This window comes from Macrotis lagotis, chromosome X (assembly GCF_037893015.1).
Source record: "Macrotis lagotis isolate mMagLag1 chromosome X, bilby.v1.9.chrom.fasta, whole genome shotgun sequence".
Lineage (NCBI taxonomy): Eukaryota > Metazoa > Chordata > Mammalia > Peramelemorphia > Peramelidae > Macrotis > Macrotis lagotis.
Window position 1 is genome coordinate 238,576,212 of NC_133666.1, and position 23,929 is coordinate 238,600,140.

A 23,929-nucleotide genomic window follows, 5' to 3' on the forward strand; every position below is an offset into this window, starting at 1 on the left:
CTTAACAACAATATGGTGTTTGGGTTTGCACCTCCTGAAGCCTTTTCAAGACTGTAAAGTTTGGTTAGTTGTACAGTGTGCGTCCAGCTTGATATTTCTCAGATGTAAAGATGCCGTCAATTCTAGTCTTGAATGTCATACTTGAGCAACAAAGGATGGCCCCTTCCTTATAATTTTGAGGTCAAATCCTAACCCTCCCAAGCCATTCCAATCCTAGGCCCCTCATCTCCCAGATGGAAAGAATCTCTTCTAATTTCTTTCTGACCCCAAACAGTGAAAACTGTACTTTTATTCTTTTTAAAAGGCTTTCTGTTTATACTTCCAACTGGATACTTCTCGGGAAGGTCAGGATGGATTTAAACTGACGGTCTTACTCTGAAACATCAGAAGAGTTTATTAACCCCTTAACCTAAGGTGCCTAATTCAGGAACTAGTTGGAAATCAGAGTATAAAGCATCTTTTTTTTTTAAAGAACTATTGGGCTTATAATTGTGGTAGTAACTTCAGTCACTGATTTTAAAGAAGCTCAGCAGAAATAAGTCACAGTGACCACTGAAGAGACTATTTTAAGTGCACTCAAGATGCTTTGTTTCATATGGTCATAAAGCAGAATTATTACAATTTAGTAAGTCACACTAGTGGTATAATTCAACAACAGCTCTAACCTTCAGATGTTCTCTCCTTTTTTCAAAGGTTCATACTTGAAATCTGTGCCAACCCCATCCCAAAGTCCACAATCTCAGCAGACAATACAGGTCGTTGGGCAGTTTATCTGACCATCAATGGTCTACTCTGAAACATAAAAGGGCAGTTGCAACTCCTTAAATTATAGGTTATTACCTTTTAGGATTTCAGATAGCAGCAGTCCTTGATTTAATGTCTATCCTAATTATAGGGGACTTTCCTAACCTGACACTAAAAGCTTTTTGCTTAAGGCATGTCATTTCTGGTATTTCTTCTTAATTCTTAAAGCAATCAAATTTTCTGATCTTCAGGACACCAAATTTCTCTGCTTTCTCTGCCAAGTGGACGAGGTTGCTAGACCTGGTATTCTTCTATTTTCTGTAGTTCTTGAATGGTTTTCCTTGATACCTGCTTGTACTAATCTTGATGGTCTGGTTGATGGCTTTTGTCTACTAGCTTGCTTTGGAAAGCCAGCAGAGATGAAATTATGATTTCAAAAAATTTGATTTTTAACTTTTTAAAGCATGGCAGATAAGAGAAATATGATGATTTACTTTTTTACAAGCATTTGATGGACCTTTGACCAAAGCAATGAATTTTCATAAAATGAAAAAAATCAGATTCTCATTCATGTCTAGACCCATATTCAGATGGTTTTGTGAATGATTCTCATTGCTCCTCTCTCTGATCTCACTCATCTGAAACAGCTCTCTCCAAGGATTACCTATGATCTCTTAACTATTAAATCTTGAAGGCCTTTTCTCAGCCCTCAGTCATTCTTCATCCCTCTGGAATATCTGGCATCATTGACCATTCCCTCTTCTTCGGTTTTCATAACCCTTTTGTCTTCTGTTCTTTGACTTATCAATCTCCTTTAATAGATCATCATCCAGGACCCAGAATTATTATAAACTCATAATAAATTTTGAAAACCTTATATATCTATATCTATATACACACACATATATGCATATATATATATATATACATAAAAAATACATTTTTTTTAAAAAGTATAGCTACAAGATAAAGAAATTGACTGGTTAGAGACAAAAGTATCATTCACTGAGATAAAAATAGAAAAATAGACTTGGGCAGGAAGTTCAGAGACCATTATGTTAAGTTAGAACAGGAAGAACAAATTATGAAAAAAAAGAAACAAAGCTTTTCATTGCTATCTGACCCTTTTTCTCCTTAAAATAGTCATCATCATCACATTTAGTCCTTCCCCTTAACATCTCTCCATCTTACCAGAAAAAAAAGCCCAAAGATTTCCCTTTCCACTATTAGACTGCAAGTTCCATGAAGGTAGGGAATGTGACTTTATATATTTATCTTCCCAAATACACATAACAGATTATTGGTAGCTTGTCAAGTTGAATTACCATGCATGTACATTAAAAAGATAGACCTTTGAAAACACCCTCTATCTCAATTTTCCTTTAGCACCTAACTTTCAGTCTTTCCTCATTATCCTTTGCCAATGAATAAATGAATAAGGCTATTAAGCACTTAGAGTGCTAAAACATGGAGAGTCACATTCTATCATTTCATTACTTTTTTAGTATTTTAAATTTTTTCCAAATTACATGAGAAGATAGTTTTCAACATAAATTTCTGTAAAATTTTGAGTTTTAGATTTTTTTCCCCATTCCTCCTAGAGACCCTCCCCAAGACAAGCAATCTGATATAGGTCATACATGTATAATCATGCTAAATATATTTCCACATTTTTCATATTATGAAAGAAGAAACAAAAAATAAATTTTAGAAAGTGGAAACAATATGCTTTGATCTGCATTCAGAAATTCTATGGCATTTTCCATCACAATTCTTTTAGAATTGCCTTTGATCACTGTGTTGTTGAGAAGATAATCATAGTTGATTATCTCACAATGTTGCAGTACTGTTCACATCATTCAGCATCAGTTCAAGCAAGTCTTTCCAGGTTTTTCTGAAAGCCACTTAATCATGATTTCTTACAGAATGGTATTCCATCACACTTATATACCATAACCCCATTCCTCAATTGATGGGCATTCCTTCAATTTTCAATTCTTTGTCATCATAAAAACAGTTCCTATATTTTTGTAATGTGAGTTCTTTTTCCCTTTTATTATGAGGAGATGCACATGCTAAAGCCCTGGGCTCCAGATTGTTGACAAGGTCTGTCACCTTTGCAACATGTCTCAGATATGCCCCCTTCTCTCTTCTGACACTACCATCACTCTTACGCAGACTTCTCCCCTCACACCAGGACTGCAATAACCTGCTAATGGATTTGCCTGCCTCAAGTCTTCCTCCACTCCAATCCATTCTCCATTCAGCTGCCCAAGTGATTTTCCTAAAACGTATGTCTAACCACATCACTCCACTAAATCATTAAATTCCAGGGATTTCCTATCATCAACAAGATCAAATACAAAAGGATTTTAGTGTTCAAAGCCCTTTATAACCTAGTCCTACTTTTCCAGTCTCAACATACCTCATTCCCCAAAGATATTCTTATGCAGGAATCTTGAAAGTGTCACATAAATGTGAACTATGATTATTATACATGTGATTCCTTGCCATTTCTTGCCCAGGTCTAGTTCATTCACCCCATTTTTCAGATTAATCCCTGGCCATTATTAACAACTAAAAGGTGACATAATTTATTTTAACCATTTGAATATTAGGTTTAAGTGAAATACTTACCTGAGCATTTGGAATGACACATCATATTTTGTAGGGTACAGGCATTCCTTCTGAAGTTATGAAGTAAACCTTCACTTAAATCCTCCTGATATCCCTCAGGTATCTAAATGCCAGCAAAATCCCAGCCCCGAGACATTCTACAAACCGTTAAGGTTAGTTATTAGATGGTGGACATTCAGTCCATATGTCAAGTGGACCATCAATCACCAGTTGAGGTCATATTTTTTCAGGCTTCAAAAACAGTCAAACAAAAATGAGCTGTATTGGCAAAAGAAGTACTTAAATAAGCAATAACAACAAAAAAGCCATCATAGATCTTTGAATACTGGATGCAAGGACCTGGCTTTCATCCTGATACTGCTAATAACTGGTAATCCTAAGCAAATCAATGCATCACATGGAAATAAAAAGTGGTTATGGCCTGTTATTAAGTCACACTCTCTGGGCTTCAGTATCCTCATCTGGAAAATAAGGGGTTGAGTTATGTTTTATTAGAATGCACCAAAGATGAGGAACACTAGCAGTATTTAATCACTTGTGTTTTCCCTCATGTTGAATAGTGCTGTGCATGTACAAGGCACATTCTAAATTATTTTCATTCTAAAGTTAAGATTCTGTGACTACCCACCACATTCAAATCAATATATTGAAAGATCTCTTTATCAGCTGATTTGAATCTTTCACTATGAGTAAGAAACAAATCCTATTATTTTGCCCTTTTCTTCAGAAGGCCAGGGTTAAGTCCACTTCACACAGGAAGGACACTGGGCCTCCATTCACCTCCAGTTCTATTTAAGAGATACACATTATTCAGGAGCTCTCAGAATTCCTCAGAAGTCATTTGAGGCACTTTTTTATTTTTTTAGGTTGTTTTGCAAGACAAACAGGGTTAAGTGGCTTGCCCAAGGCCACACAGCTAGGTAATTATTAAGTGTCTGAGGCCAGATTTGAACCCAGGTACTCCTGACTCCAGGGCTGGTGCTCTATCCACTGCACCACCTAGCTGCCCCACCTAGCTGCCCCTTGAGGCACTTTAAAATGAGATATCTGGCATCTACAAAGTAGTTTTTATTGTTTTACAATCAAGGGTCACATTTACCTTAAAATGTAGAGGAAGGGGCCACCAGAAAGAAGATTCTGCCCTGAGGACTGAGCAAGAGAGTACAGGGACTGGAGGGGGAGCTTCAGTTGACAATTGGAGGATTTTGCTCCTTCCATGGCAGTTAAAGGAAATTTTAGAGTTTAGTTGCCAAGGTGGCTGCTGCTATCCCAATCCAGCAGCATCAGATTATAGTTTTTTTAAAAAAAAGGTATTCAATTCTTTAAACCCTTAGATATTAAGTTATATTTGCTGTCCTCATATTTTCATTTCGCTCCAGAAAGGAAAACAGTGCAGCCTATGAAAAAAAAAAACACCACACCAACACTGTTCAGTTCCCCAGACATGACAACAGTGAAAACTATCTCTTTTCTTATTTGGTAAATATTTTGCTAGCAAAGCTGCAGTAACTAATCACAGCTGTTTCCTTTAGTTATAAATGTATCCAATCAGGTAAAAATCTCAAATGAAATACACAATACACCCGAGTTACTCTATTATACAGTACAATAGCAGAGTTAGGTCTTGTGAAATATATGTATTAAGTATGCATGTATTCATCAAATAAAACAAAGGATCTAATGTCTCCCTGATTAGTGTTCTAACTCCATTATGGTGCTGCTTCCCTCTCACCCTGACTCATCTAAATACATGATCACATTGCTGAGTTTTACACTTCATTTGCTCTATGCAACAAAAAACTGTCCACCTGGCTCTTTGCTAGAATTTTTCTCACCAAAATCAAGGACAAGGAGCAAGGGGGGACAGGTGCTGGTAGACTTCAGTTTTGTTTAAGTTAATTATGATTCTGTACCTCTGAGCAAAACCAAAGTAGCAGTGAGCCAATATCTACTCCTCCTTTTCCAAAAGGCAGGGACCATTTTTATGAAGGATCTTGTTTCCAAAGACATACAAAATACAATGATATGGCAAACCGAAGAAGAGTAAATTTAGTCGTGAATGTAGTTTTAAGACAACAAGTACCAAGACAGGTAAAGCCATTTTTATTAAATATACAAAAGCAAAATAAATTTTAAAGCTAGAAAATTCGAGCTCTTAAAATACCACTGTATTCAAATAAATTACTTAGATAAATGTAACTTTTATAAAAATATATAAAGCTCACCTCCATATACAGGTCTTGTTTCTGGACTGTTCAAATAATTTTATTATTTTTAAGAAAACATTTATCATTTGATATTATTTAAGTTTTGCAGATACTACTTTGTTAAGAATTAGGACTCCCAATTTAAGCTTCAAATGGTTGTTTCTGAGTGTTTTATGCTGGTGGTATTCCTCTTCAGTGCACAAAACATCAGAAAAGAATTTTACAATTTTACAATTTACAACATGACTTGTTATTTTTTTGCAAGGCAATGGGGTTAAGTGACTTGCCCAAGGCCACACAGCTAAGTAATTATTAAATGTCTGAGGCTGGATTAAGGCTGGTACTCTATCTACTGCACCACCTATAAACTATAACATCTAAGGTGTTATCTTTCTACCATTAAAAGTTAACAACCTTGGCTACTAATTTTTTGGGTTTTTGTGGTTTGGGAGCCTCCAAAATTTCTTCATAATCTGCACTCATCCCCTCAATCCAACGACCAACTGTGACCTTGTTATCTGTAAAAGAAAGAAAAAAGGAGCATTCAAGAAAAAAAAGAACAATGAAAACAGCTTTTGGGAGCTTCATAGACTTAGTAAAGTAACTAGTTTTGACATGAATAATCACAAGGTGGGAAGACTCCATTGCTAAAGGAAAGTGTGCATTTGTGTAATTGATTATAACTCTTGATTTCAGAGTACCACAGGCAATTTCTCTTTCCAATTAGGGAAATGCAGCAGCTACTTTGCATTACACAAATTGATGAGAAGGCTCTTTCTTTCTTTCCCAGAGTTCATCATTAGTAAGTCAATGAATTCCAAGAGTCTGTAAACAGCAAGGCTTATGAAGCATCAGTTTTAAATGCACAAGATTCCACCTGTGAAATTATACACCATCTGCTTGTCATTCCTGTCATTCTGGAAGTGGCGATCCTCCCAGGAGGGAGAATTCATATTCCACTTCATCATTTTAATCTCAGGGTTGAAGATGTAGTAGAGCTTTGCTTTCTTTCAGACTCAACTGTGAAGAGGTGCCCAGGTTGTGAAGATTAAATTCATTTTTGGGAACTGTGGGAGTGGAATGGAGCTACAAGACAAATTCAGGCAGTATTATGATTTTGAGTTTTTTAAAATCACAAAGCCTTTTGTTAAAATTTGGAGTTCTCAGAACCTTCTGAAGAAGGGGAACTGGATGGAATCTGTAAGTACTTTTTTGACCAAAAAAAGGATACCTCGGCTGTGAGCTTTCTATTCCAAATAAACACTCTATAAAAAGTCTCTGGTGCCTTTTATAAAAAATCTCATCATAGCTAGCACTAACTGGATTTCATGACTGACAGGACTGGACTTATAACCAGATTTTTCTCTTGTATTTATTTTTTTAACTCTAATTTTTTTCTTAGGGAATCAATAGCTTGCTTTTAGTATTGCCAGGCTTTTTAAGTTTTGGTTGACTGTGAAAAAGTTTAATAAAAGAATTTACCTTTCCTATAGATTCTTTTATTTTTTGATAAGGCAATGGGGCTAAGTGACTTGCCCAAGGTCACACAGTTAGGTAATTATTAAGTGTCTGAGTCTGGATTTGGACTCGGGTCCTCCTGACTCTAAGTCCAGTACTCTTTCTACTGTGCCACCTAGCTGCCCTCCCTATAGATTCTTGCAAAGTTCCTCAGTAAAGGAGTAGCAGACTATTCAGGGTTTAATAACTGTTTAATTTATCATTTGTCTTTTTTTCATTATAATATCTGGGTTATAGGGGCTTTATTTTATTATCTTTTCCAAAGGATGACCAAATAAAGACCTGACAGAAATGCCAATCAATCCATCAACCTTTTAGGCTAAAATAAAAGGGAGAGAAAATTACTTGTTAAGATAAGGATTTTATTTATATAGAAATATCACTTATCTTGATTCAATATTGACATTCATATTTAAGTGGTTTGTTACTTTCAGACTAGCCAACTTTAACTCCATGTAATCACTGAGTATTAAAATTAGTATCAGGAAAAATGAAAATCTATGAGAAATTACTTGTGGCCATCAGCAAGACAAAAGATGGTTCATTTGTGAATCTATTCAGTGGAAACATCTATAAACTGGCAGAGATCTTGAAATACCTTTTTTTGTAAAGTTACTTTTTAACTAGAATATCCTTTGTTCTGACTGTGTCAAGCGACTGTTCACTATAGACCTAAGGTTCTAAAGTCTTAGACTTCTGCTAAGCACCTAAACTCTTGAAAAAATTATAAGAAGAGTCAAGGAAATTGACATTTATAACATAAAACTTTACATTTTTCTTTATAATTCAAAGTAAAGTTCTTATCAGAAAAAACATTCAATTCAATTTTATTTACAACATTCCCACATTTGAAGCATGAGAAAAAAGCTAATTAATGAGTTTATATATACATATACAATAATAACAATTATGGTGATAGATTCATGAGTTAAGATTTATTAGTAAGAAATTAAGACATGTTTGTAGGAAATCATGATGTTGTTTAAATTCCCATAGTCTCTGAATGGAAGCTACTAATAACACAGAACACCAAGAAAATAAGGAACTTTTAAGTGAGTTCTCACCTGAATTCTGATTTTCAGGACAATCTTTCTTAAAATGTTCCACAGAACCACAAAGTCTACAACCACCACCTGTTGAAGGAACAAAAAATTTCAATCCACTGTGGATCCCAATAATTATTAATTTTACAAAGCAGAGTCAAAGTCTGTCTTGTGATATTCACACAGATACTCCACAAGATGATTGTCAACGTGAGATACGTCTTGTATCCATATTTATGTGTGTATATATAGTCACAGTATGTGCATAAGTACACACATATCTAATGTATATGTATATGTATATACACACACAAATAGACATATACACTCTCTCTCTCTCAACTCTTCCAAGGGACAAAGAAAAACAATTAAGCAAAAACAGCTTTAACTTTGACTATATCTGACAATGAATACAATGTTCCATCCTTGTAGCCCCCTACCTTTCTGCCCTGATTGAGGAGTTATATTTTGTTATCTATTCTCTGGGATCTTCTATGTATCTGTGGAGAAATCTGGCCTTTTATATGGAGAGAAGAAAACCCTTACAATCATCTACCACCACTCTTACTTTTGATTAGAAATTGTGGAAAGAGAGATAGAAGTCAAGGAATACTCAACTTCTAGTTGTAGAGAGAGACCAAGTGGGACCCATAGGATAAGAGAAGAACTGTTCATCATCTTATGTCCTACACACAATGGTCTTGCATTTATATTTTGGATGAACAGGCTTATTTTATGGATGAATAACCATGAAAGTAAAGTTTTAACTATCTCAGGTGTCATATCAATTATTGAAAAATGTGGTGAGGCAATTTAATCATGAGTAATTTAAAAGTATGAATATGAGTTAATTCCAAAACCATTAGATAAGTTATATTAACATTTACAAAAACTAAAGTGATAAACATTGCCAAATCAAGTTTTTTTTAATGTTAAAAAGTGACTACACACATTTTTCACAAACATATATTATCTCAGCTTGGCTAAAACCATTATCAAAAATAAAAAATTTGTGTTAACTTTCTGAAAAGGAAAACCTCTATCTACTTTTAAGAGTAAAAGATTTGTGTACATTAAAGCAAAAAAATACACTGATGGGGGGCGTCTAACATTAATCTGACAGATGCAGTTTGCCTTTCCAGTTTACTTATACACTGAGAAAAGCAAAAGTCCGCATGATACTGTCACAGATTATGTCAAAATATACCAAAAAAGATGGATATATAAGCTCTGGCTGCTTTGCATAGAATTTATTAATATATGAAGGAGAGTCACCATTTCCTACTTGTAGCATATATATTTCAGAAAAGAATTCTTTCAAGGGTTTGCAAATCATTAAAATGTTCTATTCAAAAGGAAAGCTATATTCCAACTTTTTATCAACATTTGTCCTATTTCACATCCAAAAATAGTTCTTACCTTCAGCATAAAGTCCTTTAGGATTATCAGGACAGGATCTAGACAGATGTCCCATCTCTCCACAAATGAAACATTTTGCAAAAGGAAATTCTCCTGTAAAGATAAATGTCTTATTCATGTTCATCAGTGTGAATCATATATAATCTAGCATTATTTAAAAGTCCTCTACATGAAGGCAATATTATTTCAATGTTTGGTTCATTTAGAACATTCATTACAAAATTATTTAGTGACTCAGGCTAAAAAAATTGTATTTAAATTTTAAAAATATTATCAAGCTTTATTTTTTTTTCCTTCCACTACCCCCTCCTCACTGGGGGGAAAAAATGGAAAAGAAATAGTTCTAACAAGTAAATATTACTAAGTAGAACAAATTCCTATATAGTCAATGTGACTTATTTGGCTTATTAGTCTATCACCTTTCCTAAATAATTATGTTGAGGGAATGGCAAAACAGGTCTCTCTATCTTACCCAGGCTGGAAGGAAATTCAGGGGTTATTCAAGGCCTGATACCACCACTACTAATCAGCACAGGAATATTAACCTGATCTTGTTTGCTCCCTCTTATGTAGTCTGGCTGCATACCCTTGAACCTGGATGCTCACCATTAGTACAGGACTTAGGGATGTATATCTGACTAGTCCTAGCCAACTGAAGTTCAGAAGTTTCCAAGTTCAAATAATCCACTAGCCTCACCCTCCCTGAGAACATGGACCACAAATATGCTCCATCATACCCAGTTAATAATAATTATATTATCAAAGTACATAGTGAGACTTAAATCTTGGTCATCATCATTTAACCAGTATGAAAATATCTACCTTCTCCTCCCTACCACCCACCCCCTTTGGGAGTCTCTCTATTACCCTCTAGTTGAAAAACAGTAGTCAATCAAAAGTCCAATTCCATTGCATATCAGCATGGAAGGCCTAACCTCATTATTTGCTTTGGTTGCTCTGTTTCAGACCTGGGCTTCCTAAGCAGCCTGGTGGCTGCTCCCCATTAAGGGCTCACCACATTGGTCCTGGACTTATTGTGGGTATTTAATCAATTTTAACCTTGCTACAGTTCAGAATTCTGGAACTCAAATGATCTACTAGTCTCAGTCTCTCCTAGAACAGTGATTACAGCCATGTACCACATGCCTAGCTCCCTCTCTTTTTTCTAATTGGAAAAAAAAAAAGTGAAAACACATACCCATAGCTGGGTCTACTTTGGCTTTGCATTTGGTTATTTCATGTTCAGTGGAACCACAGCGGTAACAGATTCCAGTGCCCATATCTTGACTCTCAAGGACAGCAGGGCAATCTGCAACTCCATGGCCTGGTTTTCTGCAATGATAACAGACCTGGGAAGATGAAGATATGTTAGCTTCTTAAACTGCTAAAAAACAACACTAATTGAAAGAATACTACTGTCCTTTAAGAAATGATGACCAGATTATGATAATGAAGAAAGGAATGCTCTCAGAAAAATCTGGAAAGACTTACATGAATTGACATAAAGTAAAAAGAACAGAACCAGGAGAATACATACATACATACATACATACACACACACACATATACACATACATACATACACATATAATATATAATTATTATATAGTAACAACAACAATATTGTTTGATAATCAATTGTGAATGACTTAGCTACTCTCAGCCATACAAGAATGTAAGATAATTTTGAAGGACTTAATGATGAAAAATTTATTCACTTTTCAGAGAAAGAACTGATATAGTCTGAATAGAGAGAGTGAGGGAGACAAATCAGTACAAACCCAACACCAATTTTACCAAATGGCAGCATTTTTTGCTGTTAGTGATACTTTAAAAACTTAATCATTCTCGTTTCTAATTTACTATCAAATTTCTTTTTCATAAACTTCAACTTGATAAAATAAGCAGTATGGTATACTAGAACACCATTTGACTTGGACTCAGAAGACTGGGTTTGGATGTTGACACCATCACTTGCCAGTGATATAAACTTGGGCAAGTCACTTATTCTCTCAAAGTCTCAGTTTCCTTATCTATGAATAATACTACTGGATAATAACATTTGTACCATCTGCCTAGGATGATATTAAAGTAAAGCTTTATAAATTTTAAAGCTTTTTGATAGATTGAAATATGCCATAAATACCCCTTTAAAGGTTTTCAGAATTCTTATAAAATTTTAATCCTCAAAGTATCCTACCCATGAATTTCAGAGACCAGGATACAAAAGATCCTGAAGAAAGATGTAGTCAATGAAACAAAGAGATTACTCAGTGATGGATGTAGTGTTGTTTTAAGAAATCTGAATTCACTCTAGAACATATATATTAGCTCCAAAAATCTGCATTCACAACATTTGCAACCTTCATCTAACTAGATGTATTTGATTTAAATCAAATCAAACTGAATTATGATTCAAATTACTAGTCAAGATGACTTAATTTAATCAAGTTTTCCCTTAAAGTCTATTATTACAGCATGATATAACCTTAATACATGCTCATCACAACTCAGAAATAGACATGGGTTTTCATGAGAAGATATACATTACACATTTTTAAAATAGTGCTTTATTTTGTATTTCCTAAAATCTTATAACTGTTTCAGAAAATAAAATTATTATTTCTGGGGATTCAAATATTCTCTAATGTAACAGAGAAAGGATATGTTTTTCCTTTTTACTCACAAGGACAAAAACAGTAATTGGGTTTATTTACCTAGAGCAACATCCTTATTCATAGGATTTTTGTTCTAGAGCAAGAAGGGACTTTAGTCCAACTCCCTCATTTTAGAAAAGAGGTACCTAAAAAGGTCCAGAAGGAGTATATATTTGCCCAAGGTCACATAGGTAATAGTAGCAGTGCTGGTCACTGAACTCAAGTCCCATGGCTAAGTCCAACACTTTTTTTCATTGTACCCTATCTTCACAATCATTCTCTCAGCCTATGAATTTTTAATTGTTTTCAATGTAAATATGAAATGTGGAATTTCTAAAATCTAAGTAAAATAAAGACCAAGTGATATAGTGGACATCGTGAGCCAGTCTTGGAATAAAGAAGACCTTGATCATCAAGAATAAATCAAGATTCTTCCATTAGATTGTAAGCTTCTTGAGAACAGGGGAAGTCTTTTGGGTTTTTTTTTGGGGGGGGGGACTGGGGTATTTGGGGGGGGTACCATTTGCAGGCAGATGGTACAAATGTTATTATCCAGTAGTATTCCCAAGGCTAAGCAGAGACCCTGGTGTAGACACTTAATGTTTACTGATTGAATGATTTGTTTTAAAAGTTCTGACTAAGACTTTTATTTACCTTTCATCACCTCCGGTTACTCTCTAAGACAACTAAACTACAGAACAGGTGGTGATCTTCACTGATAGAAAACTCTTCCTCACTACAAGTTGGCTATACCAATGAAGTCGGGGTCTAATGCAGAACAAAAATTTAGTAAAGTACAAAAGGAACATTAAAAGTTGCCCTGTATTGTTATGTAGCTAACTCACTCAGTCTTCATTTTCTTTTTCCTGTTAATTCAAATTGGAAAAGATGAGCTTTCTTACTTTTCCCAATGACTTTTCAATTTAGAATTAATTAGTTCAATAGAAAAAAAAATCTTTTGTACAACTGCAAAAGAAGTGGCTGCTACTTAAAGCCAGATTGTCACTTCAACATATTCAGATTCTTGATGAATACAGGTGCTTAGATGACATGACCTTTAAAACTCCATCAGCAAACATGAATTTCTTGAATGACTTCACTCTCAGAATTAAAGTTTATCATACTTTGTGTTAGAGAAGAGTATTCTGTAGCAAGGGTCAGCATACCTGACCCAAGAGCGAAATCATGTCAGGTGCCTCTGTTTGTACAAACCGAACTAAAAATGAAATTTTCATTTTTAAGTACTATGAAACTATTTAAAAATGTAAGCCAATCTTAGTTCCAGGATCATACAAAAACAGGCAACTGTTAGGATTTAGCCTTCAGACTACAATTTGCAGACCCAAGTTTGATAGCATAGAAATATTGACACATCAAATATTGAGAATGCTATTAATGAACTTAGATGACAAGAGCTATGCACAATTTTAAAAGGTTATATAAACATATTGTTTTGTTCATTATAATGTTCAGTTCTGAAACTTAAATTTTGAACCTGAACATATTTTTAAAAAACATTTTAAAATATAACATGCATTAGATTTTCAAAATTTGTTTGAAATAACTAATGAGTTTTATATACTCTAATTATAAAAGAGGCAGTTAGATGGCATAGTGGATAGAATATAGGACTTGGAGTCATAAAGACTCATCTTCCTGAATTCAAATCTGACTTCCTAGCTGGGCAAGTAACTTTATCCTCTTTGCCTCAATTTCCTCAACTGTAAAATGACATTCTTTGCCAAGAAAACTCCAAATGAGGTGACAAAGAGTCAGCTGCAACTGAAATGACTGAACAACATTATAATTCTCTACTCAAATCAGCCCATTTGGGAAATAGTTTTTTTAGTGTCATCTCTAAATATATAACTGTAAGAAACTTTCTAACATCAGGAAACTCCTAAAATTTTAGAGGTGGAAGAGACCCGAATGATCATGTAAGACCTAAAGACCTACCACCTTGGGGTGGCTAGGTGGCACAGTGGATAAAGCACCGGCCCTGGGGTCAGGAGTACCTGAGTTCAAATCCGGTCTCAGACACTTAGTGATTGCCTAGCTGTGTGGCCTTGGGCAAGCTATTTAACCCCATTTGCCTTGCAAAAACCTTAAAAAAAAAAAAAAAAAAAAAAAAAAAAAGACTTACCACCTAAATGTTACAGTTGAAGAAACCAAAGCCCAGAAAATTTAAGACTTTAACCAAGATTATACTAATGGACTCTCAAACCTAAACTCTTAACTTAATTAAATTACCCTTACTCTGCTAATTCAAGATGCTAGATATAACCTCTGTTTTTATAAAAATATAACAGAAATAGCAGGTTTTATTTCCAGGCTTTCTGTTCCTATCCCCTTCCCATTCTGCTAATCTTAATATATAAGGTATTTTGGAAACTTATTGCAATTCAAGTCCAAGTGTTAAGTAATTATAGAACAAGAAATGATCAGTTTTGTGTGTGTGTATGTGCATATAAAATATCTATCTATCTATCTATCTATCTATCTATCTATCTCCGTGTGTGTGTGTGTGTGTGTGTACATCAGCTATACTCCAAACCTCTAAAAATTAATATGGTGCCATGAGCAGAGCTCCCATTCAAAATATAATGTAGATTCAGACAAAGAATTGATGGGGAGTCTGAATGCAGACTGAAGTCTACTATTTTTTACTTTTATTTTTTTCATGGCAGGGTTGAAGATATCTGTTTTTTCTTTCATAACACGCTTACTATCTCAGGGTAGGGGGAGGAAAATAATTTGGATTGCAAAATTTTAAAAATGAATGTTGAAAATTGTTTTACATATAATTGGGAAAAATTATTCAAAAACAGTAAAATGCAGCACAAGATTTTCAATTGACATATATGAGAACATATAATGAGAACAGCAGAAGTTTAGAGAGTGCTAATGCTAATTCTGCACCTAACTAGTGTGACATTTTATGGTGCCTTCTTTGTTTCTTCTCTTTTGTATAATGGGATTTTAAAGCACTTAACTGGTACATAATAAGAAGTGCAGGAATTAAGCCTGTATGAAATGTCAAACTTACTGGGTATCATACCTTTACGAAGAGTAAAATATATGAAACTTTGTTGGTAAGGAAGGATATAAATTATAGTATTTTTTGACCAAGAAACCATGATGGGAAAATATTGTTTTCTTGAAAACAGTTTGACAAAACATATAAGAAAACTGAAGAGCAGAGAAGACAATCTAACAAATATATCAGCTAATTGCAGAACTGACATTAAATCTCCATGGGATTATGCTGCCCCCTGGTACATGTTTCAAGTGAAAAGAGAATCCATCCTCTTCAAGAACATACTCTGAAAAGAAATTCTGCAGGTGGCAAAACAATAATTTCAAACAATTCAGAAACTCTTCTTCATAGTTACAGCATTCAAAAAGCATTTATTATCTTAAACTGAATACAAGTATTCTGTAAATTGCACTTTTTTCCATAGAAAAAGTAGCCCATAAATCTAATAAATATTGACACTAGATATAAAGTGCTAGTAAATATATAATGATTTATGGAAGGAACAAGAATTACATTGGGGGGGCGGAGCCAAGATGGCGACAAGAAGGGATCCAGTCTTAGGAGCTCTCTGATAAAAACTCATAAACTAAGGACTCTAACTAAACTTTCGAGAGACAGAACCCACAAAGGGACCCAGTGAGGCAGTTCTCCTACTCAAGGTAACCTAGAAAAAGAAAGGCTTTGCTCCCCGGGGGCCGGAGGGGCAGCCCATCAGAGGGGTGGCCCGTCAGAGCCAAAGAACTTCAGCCTCCCAGAGGCAGCCCCAGGGCACTGGGAGCCTCAGCTCACAGCAGCGGGGGAGTCTCCTGAGCTGCACCCCGGGGAGCACCGGGCACAAAGTGGGGGAACAGTGGGGGCCTCTGCCAGAGGGAGCACCTGGAGCCCAGCCCTCGGGGCACACAGGGAGCAGCTTGGTCTTTCTGCAGCCCAGAGCAGGAAACAGAAGCAGGCAGAGCCAGTAAGCAGGAGCCCCCAGGGCATGAGCCCATTGAGCTGAGGGAGCAGAGTGAAGAGAAACTGCAAGCTTGGTCCTCTGCCTCTGGAACAGGACTCTGGGGCTCTGACCACATTCAGATCCTGATCGAAGTCTAGGCACCCCCATAGAACAACAGGGCCCCCCCACCTCGGCCCCGTGGCAGAGGGAGGTGCTTATGGTCATTCACAGACCAGGAGGGAGGACAGAGCCTCACACACTGAGATCCTTGTGGGAGTGTCCCCAAAGCTCAGGAAGTACCCCCAAACCAGGCCCAGGCTGGGAAAATGAGAAAGCAGAGAAACAAAAGGAAGACTATTGAGAAATATTTTGCAAATGAGCCCAAGAAGGATCAAAATACTCAGTCTGAAGATGAGGAAGCACAAGCTCCTGCATCTAAAGACTCCAAGAAAAACAGAAATTGGACTCAGGCTATGACAGAGCTCAAAAAAGACTTTGAAAATCAAATGAGGGAGTTGGAAGAAAAACTGGGAAAAGAAAGGAGAGAGATGCAGGAAAAACATGAAAATGAAGTCAGCAGCTTAGTCAAGGAAACCCAAAAAAATGCTGAAGAAAATAGCATGCTAAAAACCAGCTTAGGTCAAATGGACAAAACAGTTCAAAAAGTTATTGAGGAGAAGAATGCTTTAAAAAGCAAAATTGGCCAGATGGAAAAAGAGATAAGAAAACTCTCTGAGGAGAACAAATCCTTCAGACAAAGAATAGAATTCAGGGAGATTGATGAATTTACCAGAAATCAGGAATCAATACTTCAAAACCAAAAAAATGAAAAATTAGAAGAAAATGTGAAATATCTCATTGAAAAAACAACTGATATGGAAAACAGACTTAGGAAAGATAATCTGAAAATTATTGGAATACCTGAAAGTCATGATCAGGAAAAGAGCCTTGACATCATTTTCAAAGAATTACTACAGGAAAATTGCCCTGATATTCTAGAAGCAGAGGGCAAAATAGAAATGGAGAGAATCTAGTGATCTCCCAGAGAAAGAGATCCCAAAAAACCAATCCCCAGGAATATTATAGCCAAGTTCCAGAACTCCCAAGTCGAAGAGAAAATATTACAAGCAGCCAGAAGGACACAGTTCAAATATCGTGGAGCTGCAGTCAGGATCACACAGGACTTAGCAGCAGCTACACTGGAAGCTCATAGGGCTTGGAATACAATATACCAGAAGGCAAAAGAGCTTAGAATGCAGCCAAGAATGAACTACCCAGCAAGGTTGAATGTCCTCTTCCAGGGAAAAAGATGGACTTTCAATGAACCAGGGGAATTTCAAATGTTCCTTTTGGAATGGCCAGAGCTGAACAGAAGGTTTGATCTTCAGATACAGGACTCAGGTGAAGCATGGAGATTGGAGGAGAGGGGGGGAAATATGAGGGACTTAATGAGGATGAACTGCATGTATTCCTGCATAGAAAAATGACACTGATAATACTCATATGAACCTTCTCAGTTAATAGAGCAGGTAGAGAGAGCTTTTATAGTTGAAGCACAGGAGAAAGCTGAATTTGAAGATAAAATATGGTGTAAAAATGGAGTCAATAGAAAAAAAGGGAAATAGAATGGGAGAAAGAAAAAAGAAAGAGGGGGAATAGAATAGTCCAAAATATTTCACATAAGATTTTTTTTTATTACAATGAGCTATTGCAATGATATGGAAGGGGAGAGGCAAGGGGGAATGAGGGAATCCTTGCTCTCATCAGAGGTGGCTAAAAGAGGAAACAGCATATATACTCAATGGGGTATAGACATCTGGAGTAAGAAGGAGGGGGGAGCAGGGGGAAGGGGTGGGGATGTGAGTGATGGAGAAAAGGATGTACCATGGGGGGAGAGTGATCAGATATAACACATTTTCTTTTTTACTTCTTGCAAGGGGCTGGGATTGGATGGCCTGTCCGGGACCATGGGGCCAGGTGGATTCTGGGCCTAAGGGGTGGTATGGGGGCTCAGGGCTTCTTGGCCCCAGGACCAGGGATCTGTCTGCTGAGCCAGTCAACGACCCTACAGCAGAGTCAGAGTGAAAGGAGAGAGAAAATAGAGTACATGGTAGTGGAGAAATAAGAAAGGAGGGAGTTGCAATCAGCAATGGCAACATTGGAAAAATATGGAAGTAACTTTTGTGATGGACTTATCATAAAGAATGTGATCCACTCACGACAGAGTTGATGGTGTTGGAACAAAGACTGAAACACATTTTTTGTTATTATTATTTGGGGGAGGGTGCAGGGCAAGTGGGGCTGGGTGGCCTGCCTGGGGCCACATAGCAGGGTGATCATTGGGTGTCTGGGGCCGGATTCAGACCCAGGTGCTCCTGGCTCAAGGGCCAATGCTCTGTCTGCCACCCAGCCACCCCTACTATTATTACTATTTTATTTTATTTTGGGTCTTTTTTTTTCTTCTTTTTGTTTTTTGCAGGGCAGTGGGGATCGAGTGGCTTGCATGTCACATGGCTGGGTGATTACTGGGTTTACAAGGTTGGATATGGACTCCGGTGCTCCTGGCTCCAGGGCTGGTGCTTCGTCCATTGCACCACCTGGCCATACCTACAATTATTACTATTATTTTTTTTAATTTTAATTTTTTTTCTCCCCCTTTACTTTTTTTGCCCAAGCAAGTCTATCTATATTCATGGGGGGAGGGGTATTTTGTTTACTTGTAAACAAGTATATTTTATTAATGTAAAGAAAAACATTTGTACAAAATGAGAATAAAAAATAAATTAAAAAAAGAATTACATTAGATGAGAAATAATTGAATGATCTAGATCAATGAAAGGATTATGCAAAAGGAGGCCACGATCCACAATAATACTGAAGGTTGTGTGAGCATATGTGAATACTGTGATAATAGTACATCTTGTACTACAGATTACGTCTCATAAAAATTAAAGAAAGCAAATATGGATGATCCTACCTGTGCATTTTTCTTTATTTTTTGTCTTTTCAACCTCCTTCCTTCTCGGCGACTATCTTTTTTGAGAGCTGTTGTTATTTCTTCTCTTATTTCCAGGCTATCTCCCATCACATTCCCATTCTGTCTTAGATATTCCATGAATCCATTTACATCTTGATTGGTATAAGATTTTTTTTTCTTGTTTTTTGATTGGAGTGGATCATTCTTAAGGGAGAGCCCACTGGAATGAAAGTGCTTATCCTTTTGTAGATTTTGGGTTCCTCTCTCCATAGAGCCCTTCTTCATGTCTTCCCATGATGTTGCTTTCAAAGCTTTCTTATTATGTGTTGTGTTGGTTCGTGCCCACCTGGTCATGGTTTCAACCAAAGTACCTTACAAATTAAAAAAACAAAACATGAGTGTTCAATCTTCATCTTCCCATTCAATCTTTCATTGACCAATCTTTCATTTCATAAAATAAGTTGAACATGATTGTACATGTATAACCTATATCAGATTATTTGCTATCTTGGGAAGGGGAGAGGAAAGGGAAGGAGGGAGAAAAATTTGGAAATCATAACCTTACAAAAATGAATGTTGAAAACTATCATGTAATTGAAAAAATATTAAGTATGAAAAAAAGAATCTACTACGCTTGATGAATTTATATTCATTGAGCATGAATAAATTATCTTGAAAAGACTATAGTGTTTCATTATGTGTATTTTCCTGCCTAGTTAATATCCCTATTTGCACATTAAAAGTCAACTTACTAAAAAAATTTTTTTACCCAGAGGGTGAACTTAGAAATAAACATGTATTGCTATGTATGGATATAAGTTTGCAATATACATTTAGCCTCTACAAAAAAAGGCTTCACAATCACAGCAGGGTAAAGAACAAGCCTATTCAACAACTAGTTCAGAATTGAAAGTATTCTCAAGTTCCCAAATTGTTTCACTAAAGAAAAGTCAAAACAGTAATCAGTAAGTCTTCCTTTCTAGCTATTTCTCCTCGTTTGTAAATCACACATGTCTTTCTCCCATTTTCTTGTTTTCTGTTGTAAATTGCTATTTGGGGGAATTAGTTTATAGACAGACTTGACTATGTACAAAGATCTTGTTCTTTAATCTCATGTTCATTACTGCAAATCTCCTCTGTGGATTTATAAATCTGAGTAAATAAAACCTTTCTTAAATCATCTGTTCTCTGCTGACAAATCATTCTGCCCTTTTAACCCAAGATTTTGCTTATTCAAGATCAAAAGCTTATGACAAAGTAATCAAAAGTTCACACAATCTCACAGGATTCATATTCCTAAAAGACCTATTAATTTTATTGGAATAGGAGAGTAAACTCTTCCAAAGGCAAGTTGCCACCTTCTCTGCAATTGCTGTCTTAAGATCTAAGACTTTAAAATTAAGTGATTTGCCCTGGGTCCCATAGCTAGAATCTATTAGAAGCAGGACTTGAAGGCATTATCTTTGTCTTCCTGAAGCTGGCTCTCTATTGTGATGCCTTTATATACCATCCTATACTCAAGTTATCATTTCTTCTATGAACTGCCATTCTGGGCACCACACCACAGTCTAAAACACATAGGTTATCAAAACAGTATAAATTTAGCTATTTATGCTCTGAAATCTTTAGAGGGTTGGGACTTCATCAAGAGCCACAGCAATATAGACACAAATTCCTTGCATTCTCATTTCATGCAGTTCCAATTCTTTTTCTCTTAAATACACCATAGAACAAACCTATGAACCATGAACTTGTTTTTATAAATATTTTCGATAACTATTACAAGATAATTTTGTTTCCTCTGTATACTAAGGTTTTTTTTAATGCATTTAAAAACAGCATTCTAAGGAGGAATTCACATGCTTCGCCTGACTTTCAGAAAGAGTCCATGAGAATTCCTGTAAGAGTCATCCGAACAGTTGGGAATGGGGAAGGAGGGTGTCTCTTAACACAGAAATTCTGAGCGGCAGTGCCCTAAGATCAAAGGGAATGTTCACAGCAAGTCTTCATCATCATCAGTGTGGTTAGGGGAAAGGGAGGAGGAGACATAAAGGAAGGGGGGGGGTGACGGCTGGCCCAGGTTGGAATAAGAAGTCAAAGATCCTAAACTTAAAAGTAGCAGAATCAGGTCCTTTAGACAGTCCTTGAAAATAAATAAAAATTATTTATGCATATACATGCATATATATATATATATACTATATATATATATATATATATATATATATCTGCTTGGAGAATTGATACAAAGCAAGGAAAGCTTTCCTCTTCTTATAAACAATTACACTAACATATCACAAGATCAGAGGGAACAAGCAACTTAATATCAATTCACATACCATATAGTCTGATATTTGTGCTTTTGTGTTTGACACTAGGAGTCCTGGCATGAAAAGTTTTACGCATTGGGTGGGTTTTCTTTTCTTGAGTTTGTCTTTTGCAAGGCAGGGGGTTGGGGGGCTTGCCCAAGGCCATTACGAAGGGTCTGCGGCCGGACTTGAACCCAGGCAGGTTTCCAGGAGGCGGGCGGCAGGGGCCTGTCTGGCCAACTCCTGCGGCGTGCTCCCTCGCACGCTACCCGCTCTCACGCCGCAGCGCCAGCCCCGGACCGCGACGGGCCCCTTCCCCGCCACCCGGGCCTGAATCACGCGCGTCTGCCGCCACGCGAGGGGAGTGCTGTCCGCGGCGGAGCTCGGCCTCGTCCCCATCTTACGGGGAGGGCGGCCGCCCCGGGCAAGGAAGGGAACCGACTTACCCTCCTGCCCACCGGCCCGGGGTGGGTGCAGCCCGGAACAAGACTAACCTCCCCTCCCCCCGGAAGTCCCGCCCCTCAGCCCGCCCCGCAGGGGCCTGTGGGAAACACGAGGCCGCCGGGACAGGGGCGTTTCCGGGGGCGCGCGGAGCCTTCTCACCTGCCGCGACACGAGCCTGCTTCCCCCGGAGCGGGGCCCTCGGCCCCGGCGGTGAGCGAGAGAAGGAAGCTCCGGAGCGCGCGCCAGCCACCCGGAAGAGGAAAGCCGCAGTCCGGACCGCCCCGCCCGCCCACTTCCGCTGACGGCTGCCCCCTAGAGGCGCATGGCGGCGCGGCGGCGGCGGGGGAGGGGCAGCTTTGAGCCGTCGCCCCGCCCCGCGCATGCGGCTTCCTCTTCCCCTTCCCCTCCTGAGGGAGGGCAGCGCGCTCTCTCCCTTTCCCTGTACTGAAGGCTGGCCCAGCCCTGGTACACACGAAGCGCATAATAAATGCTACTTGAGAGACTGATAATTAAGCAGGCAGTTCTTCCAGGCACTGCACCTTTTTGTTTGTTGTTGTTTTTTGTTTTTGTTTTTTTAGTTTTTTGCAAGGCATGGGGTTAAGTGGCTTGCCCAAGGCCACACAGCTAGGTAATCATGAAGTGTCTGAGGCCGGATTTGAACCCAGGTCCTCCTGCCTCCAGGGCCGGTGCTCTATCCCTTGTGCCACCTAGTCACCCCTGTTTGTTGTTTTTAAAGAAGGCTTACCTGTCATCTTTGGAGTTCCCTTTTAAACATACAAAGTTAACAGCAGTCCCAGAGTGCTATTGGAAGGGAAAGAAACAATCCATTCCTTAAAAATTTTGGGGGGGGGAGAAAAACAAAAACAAACAGCTCATGAACTTTTAAAAAAGTATTTTGATAATTATTTCAATTCCATTGTTCCCTTTGTAATATTTTAGCCTTTCTAAATTACCTTTTCCTTTGTAAATATTTATTTCTAAACATTTAAGGACATTGTTTTGAGAAGGTTTAATCAGAGGTGCTTTTCCTGGGGTTATCATGGGATCAGTTGTAGTGTTTCCCCTGGCTTAATGTTTGGAAAGAGACTAGGGTCTAAGCAGTGGTCCTTCACACTTACCAGTAGTCCTTCTGCTAACCTACTTTGGTAGTGTTCCCAATAGATGGTCCTGTGATTGGCACATTTCTCTTTTAGTCATTGCTGATAAGATTCTTGCCAGAGACTTCAATAAGCTGATCCTTCACCTGGAAGATGGTCACCACCCTGAGAACCAGTGTGGCTTCAGAAAGGGTCGAGGAACAGTCAATATTGCGTTTCTTCCTGATAACTCAAGGAAAAATGCCAGGAATAGATCAGAGGTCTGTGTACAAGAATTGTAGATCTGACCAAGACCTTTGATACATCAGTCGTGAGTGTTTATGGAAAATTATGTCAAAATTTGGTTGCCCAGAGAAGTTTTATCAGTATCATATGTCCATTTCATGACAACAGGGATGCTTGAGTTCCGGAGAGTGAACAATGCTCTCAACATTTTAGCATGATGCTTTTCAGCCATGTTATCAAATACCTTCACTGAGGATGGACATGGCCTCAAAGTCATCTACCACATTGATGGCAAATTCTTCAACTTGAAAAGGTTACAAGACAAGACCAAAATGGAGGGAATGTTGGTGCATGATCTTCTCTTTACAGATGATGGTGCACTTAATGCAGCCTCTAAAACTGAGGTGCAACAAAATATGGATCCATTCTCTACTGCTTGTGCTAATTTTGGTCTAACAATTAACAGCAGGTTAATTAAAAACAGTACCACACCATCCATATGTGGAACCTTCATCTACAGCAAATGAAGAAGTTTTGAGTACTGTGGACAAGTTCACTTACCTTGGAAGTGTCCTTTTCAAAGAGGAAAACATTGACAATGAGAATGACACTCACATTGCCAGAACTAGCTCAGTATTTGGGAGACTCTGAAAATGTGGGAGAGAAGACATATTAGACTGA

General features: G+C 37.5%; 1 protein-coding gene across 3 annotated transcripts; it reads right to left on the bottom strand.

Moving 5' to 3' along the window:
• Positions 1-1,708: 1,708 nt before the first annotated feature.
• Positions 1,709-22,192, bottom strand: ZCCHC9 (zinc finger CCHC-type containing 9). Of its 3 annotated transcripts, none has more exons than XM_074207739.1 (6): positions 22,086-22,192; positions 19,174-19,544; positions 10,767-10,917; positions 9,569-9,661; positions 8,171-8,239; positions 1,709-6,106 (listed from the first exon to the last, which is right to left on the bottom strand). In XM_074207739.1, the coding sequence occupies exons 2-6, from the start codon at positions 19,525-19,527 to the stop codon at positions 5,988-5,990; spliced, it is 786 nt and encodes a 261-aa protein (XP_074063840.1). In that variant the 5' UTR covers positions 19,528-19,544; positions 22,086-22,192; the 3' UTR covers positions 1,709-5,987. The 3 variants fall into 3 exon arrangements, with proteins under 3 accessions (XP_074063840.1, XP_074063839.1, XP_074063838.1); XM_074207738.1 differs by lacking the exon at positions 22,086-22,192 and adding an exon at positions 21,929-21,969; XM_074207737.1 differs by lacking the exon at positions 22,086-22,192 and adding an exon at positions 21,513-21,903.
• Between the last annotated feature and the right edge of the window lie 1,737 nt (positions 22,193-23,929).

Coding starts and splice junctions, on each gene's coding strand:
- ZCCHC9 (XM_074207737.1), bottom strand. CDS start 21,648: ATGGCCTTGGGCAAGCCCCCCAACCCCCTGCCTTGCAAAAGACAAACT. Junction 10,918..19,173: donor AAATAAAGAAAAATGCACAG/GTAGGATCATCC, acceptor TCATCTTCCCAG/GTCTGTTATCATTGCAGAAA. Junction 8,240..9,568: donor TAAAGGACTTTATGCTGAAG/GTAAGAACTATT, acceptor TTCCTTCAACAG/GTGGTGGTTGTAGACTTTGT.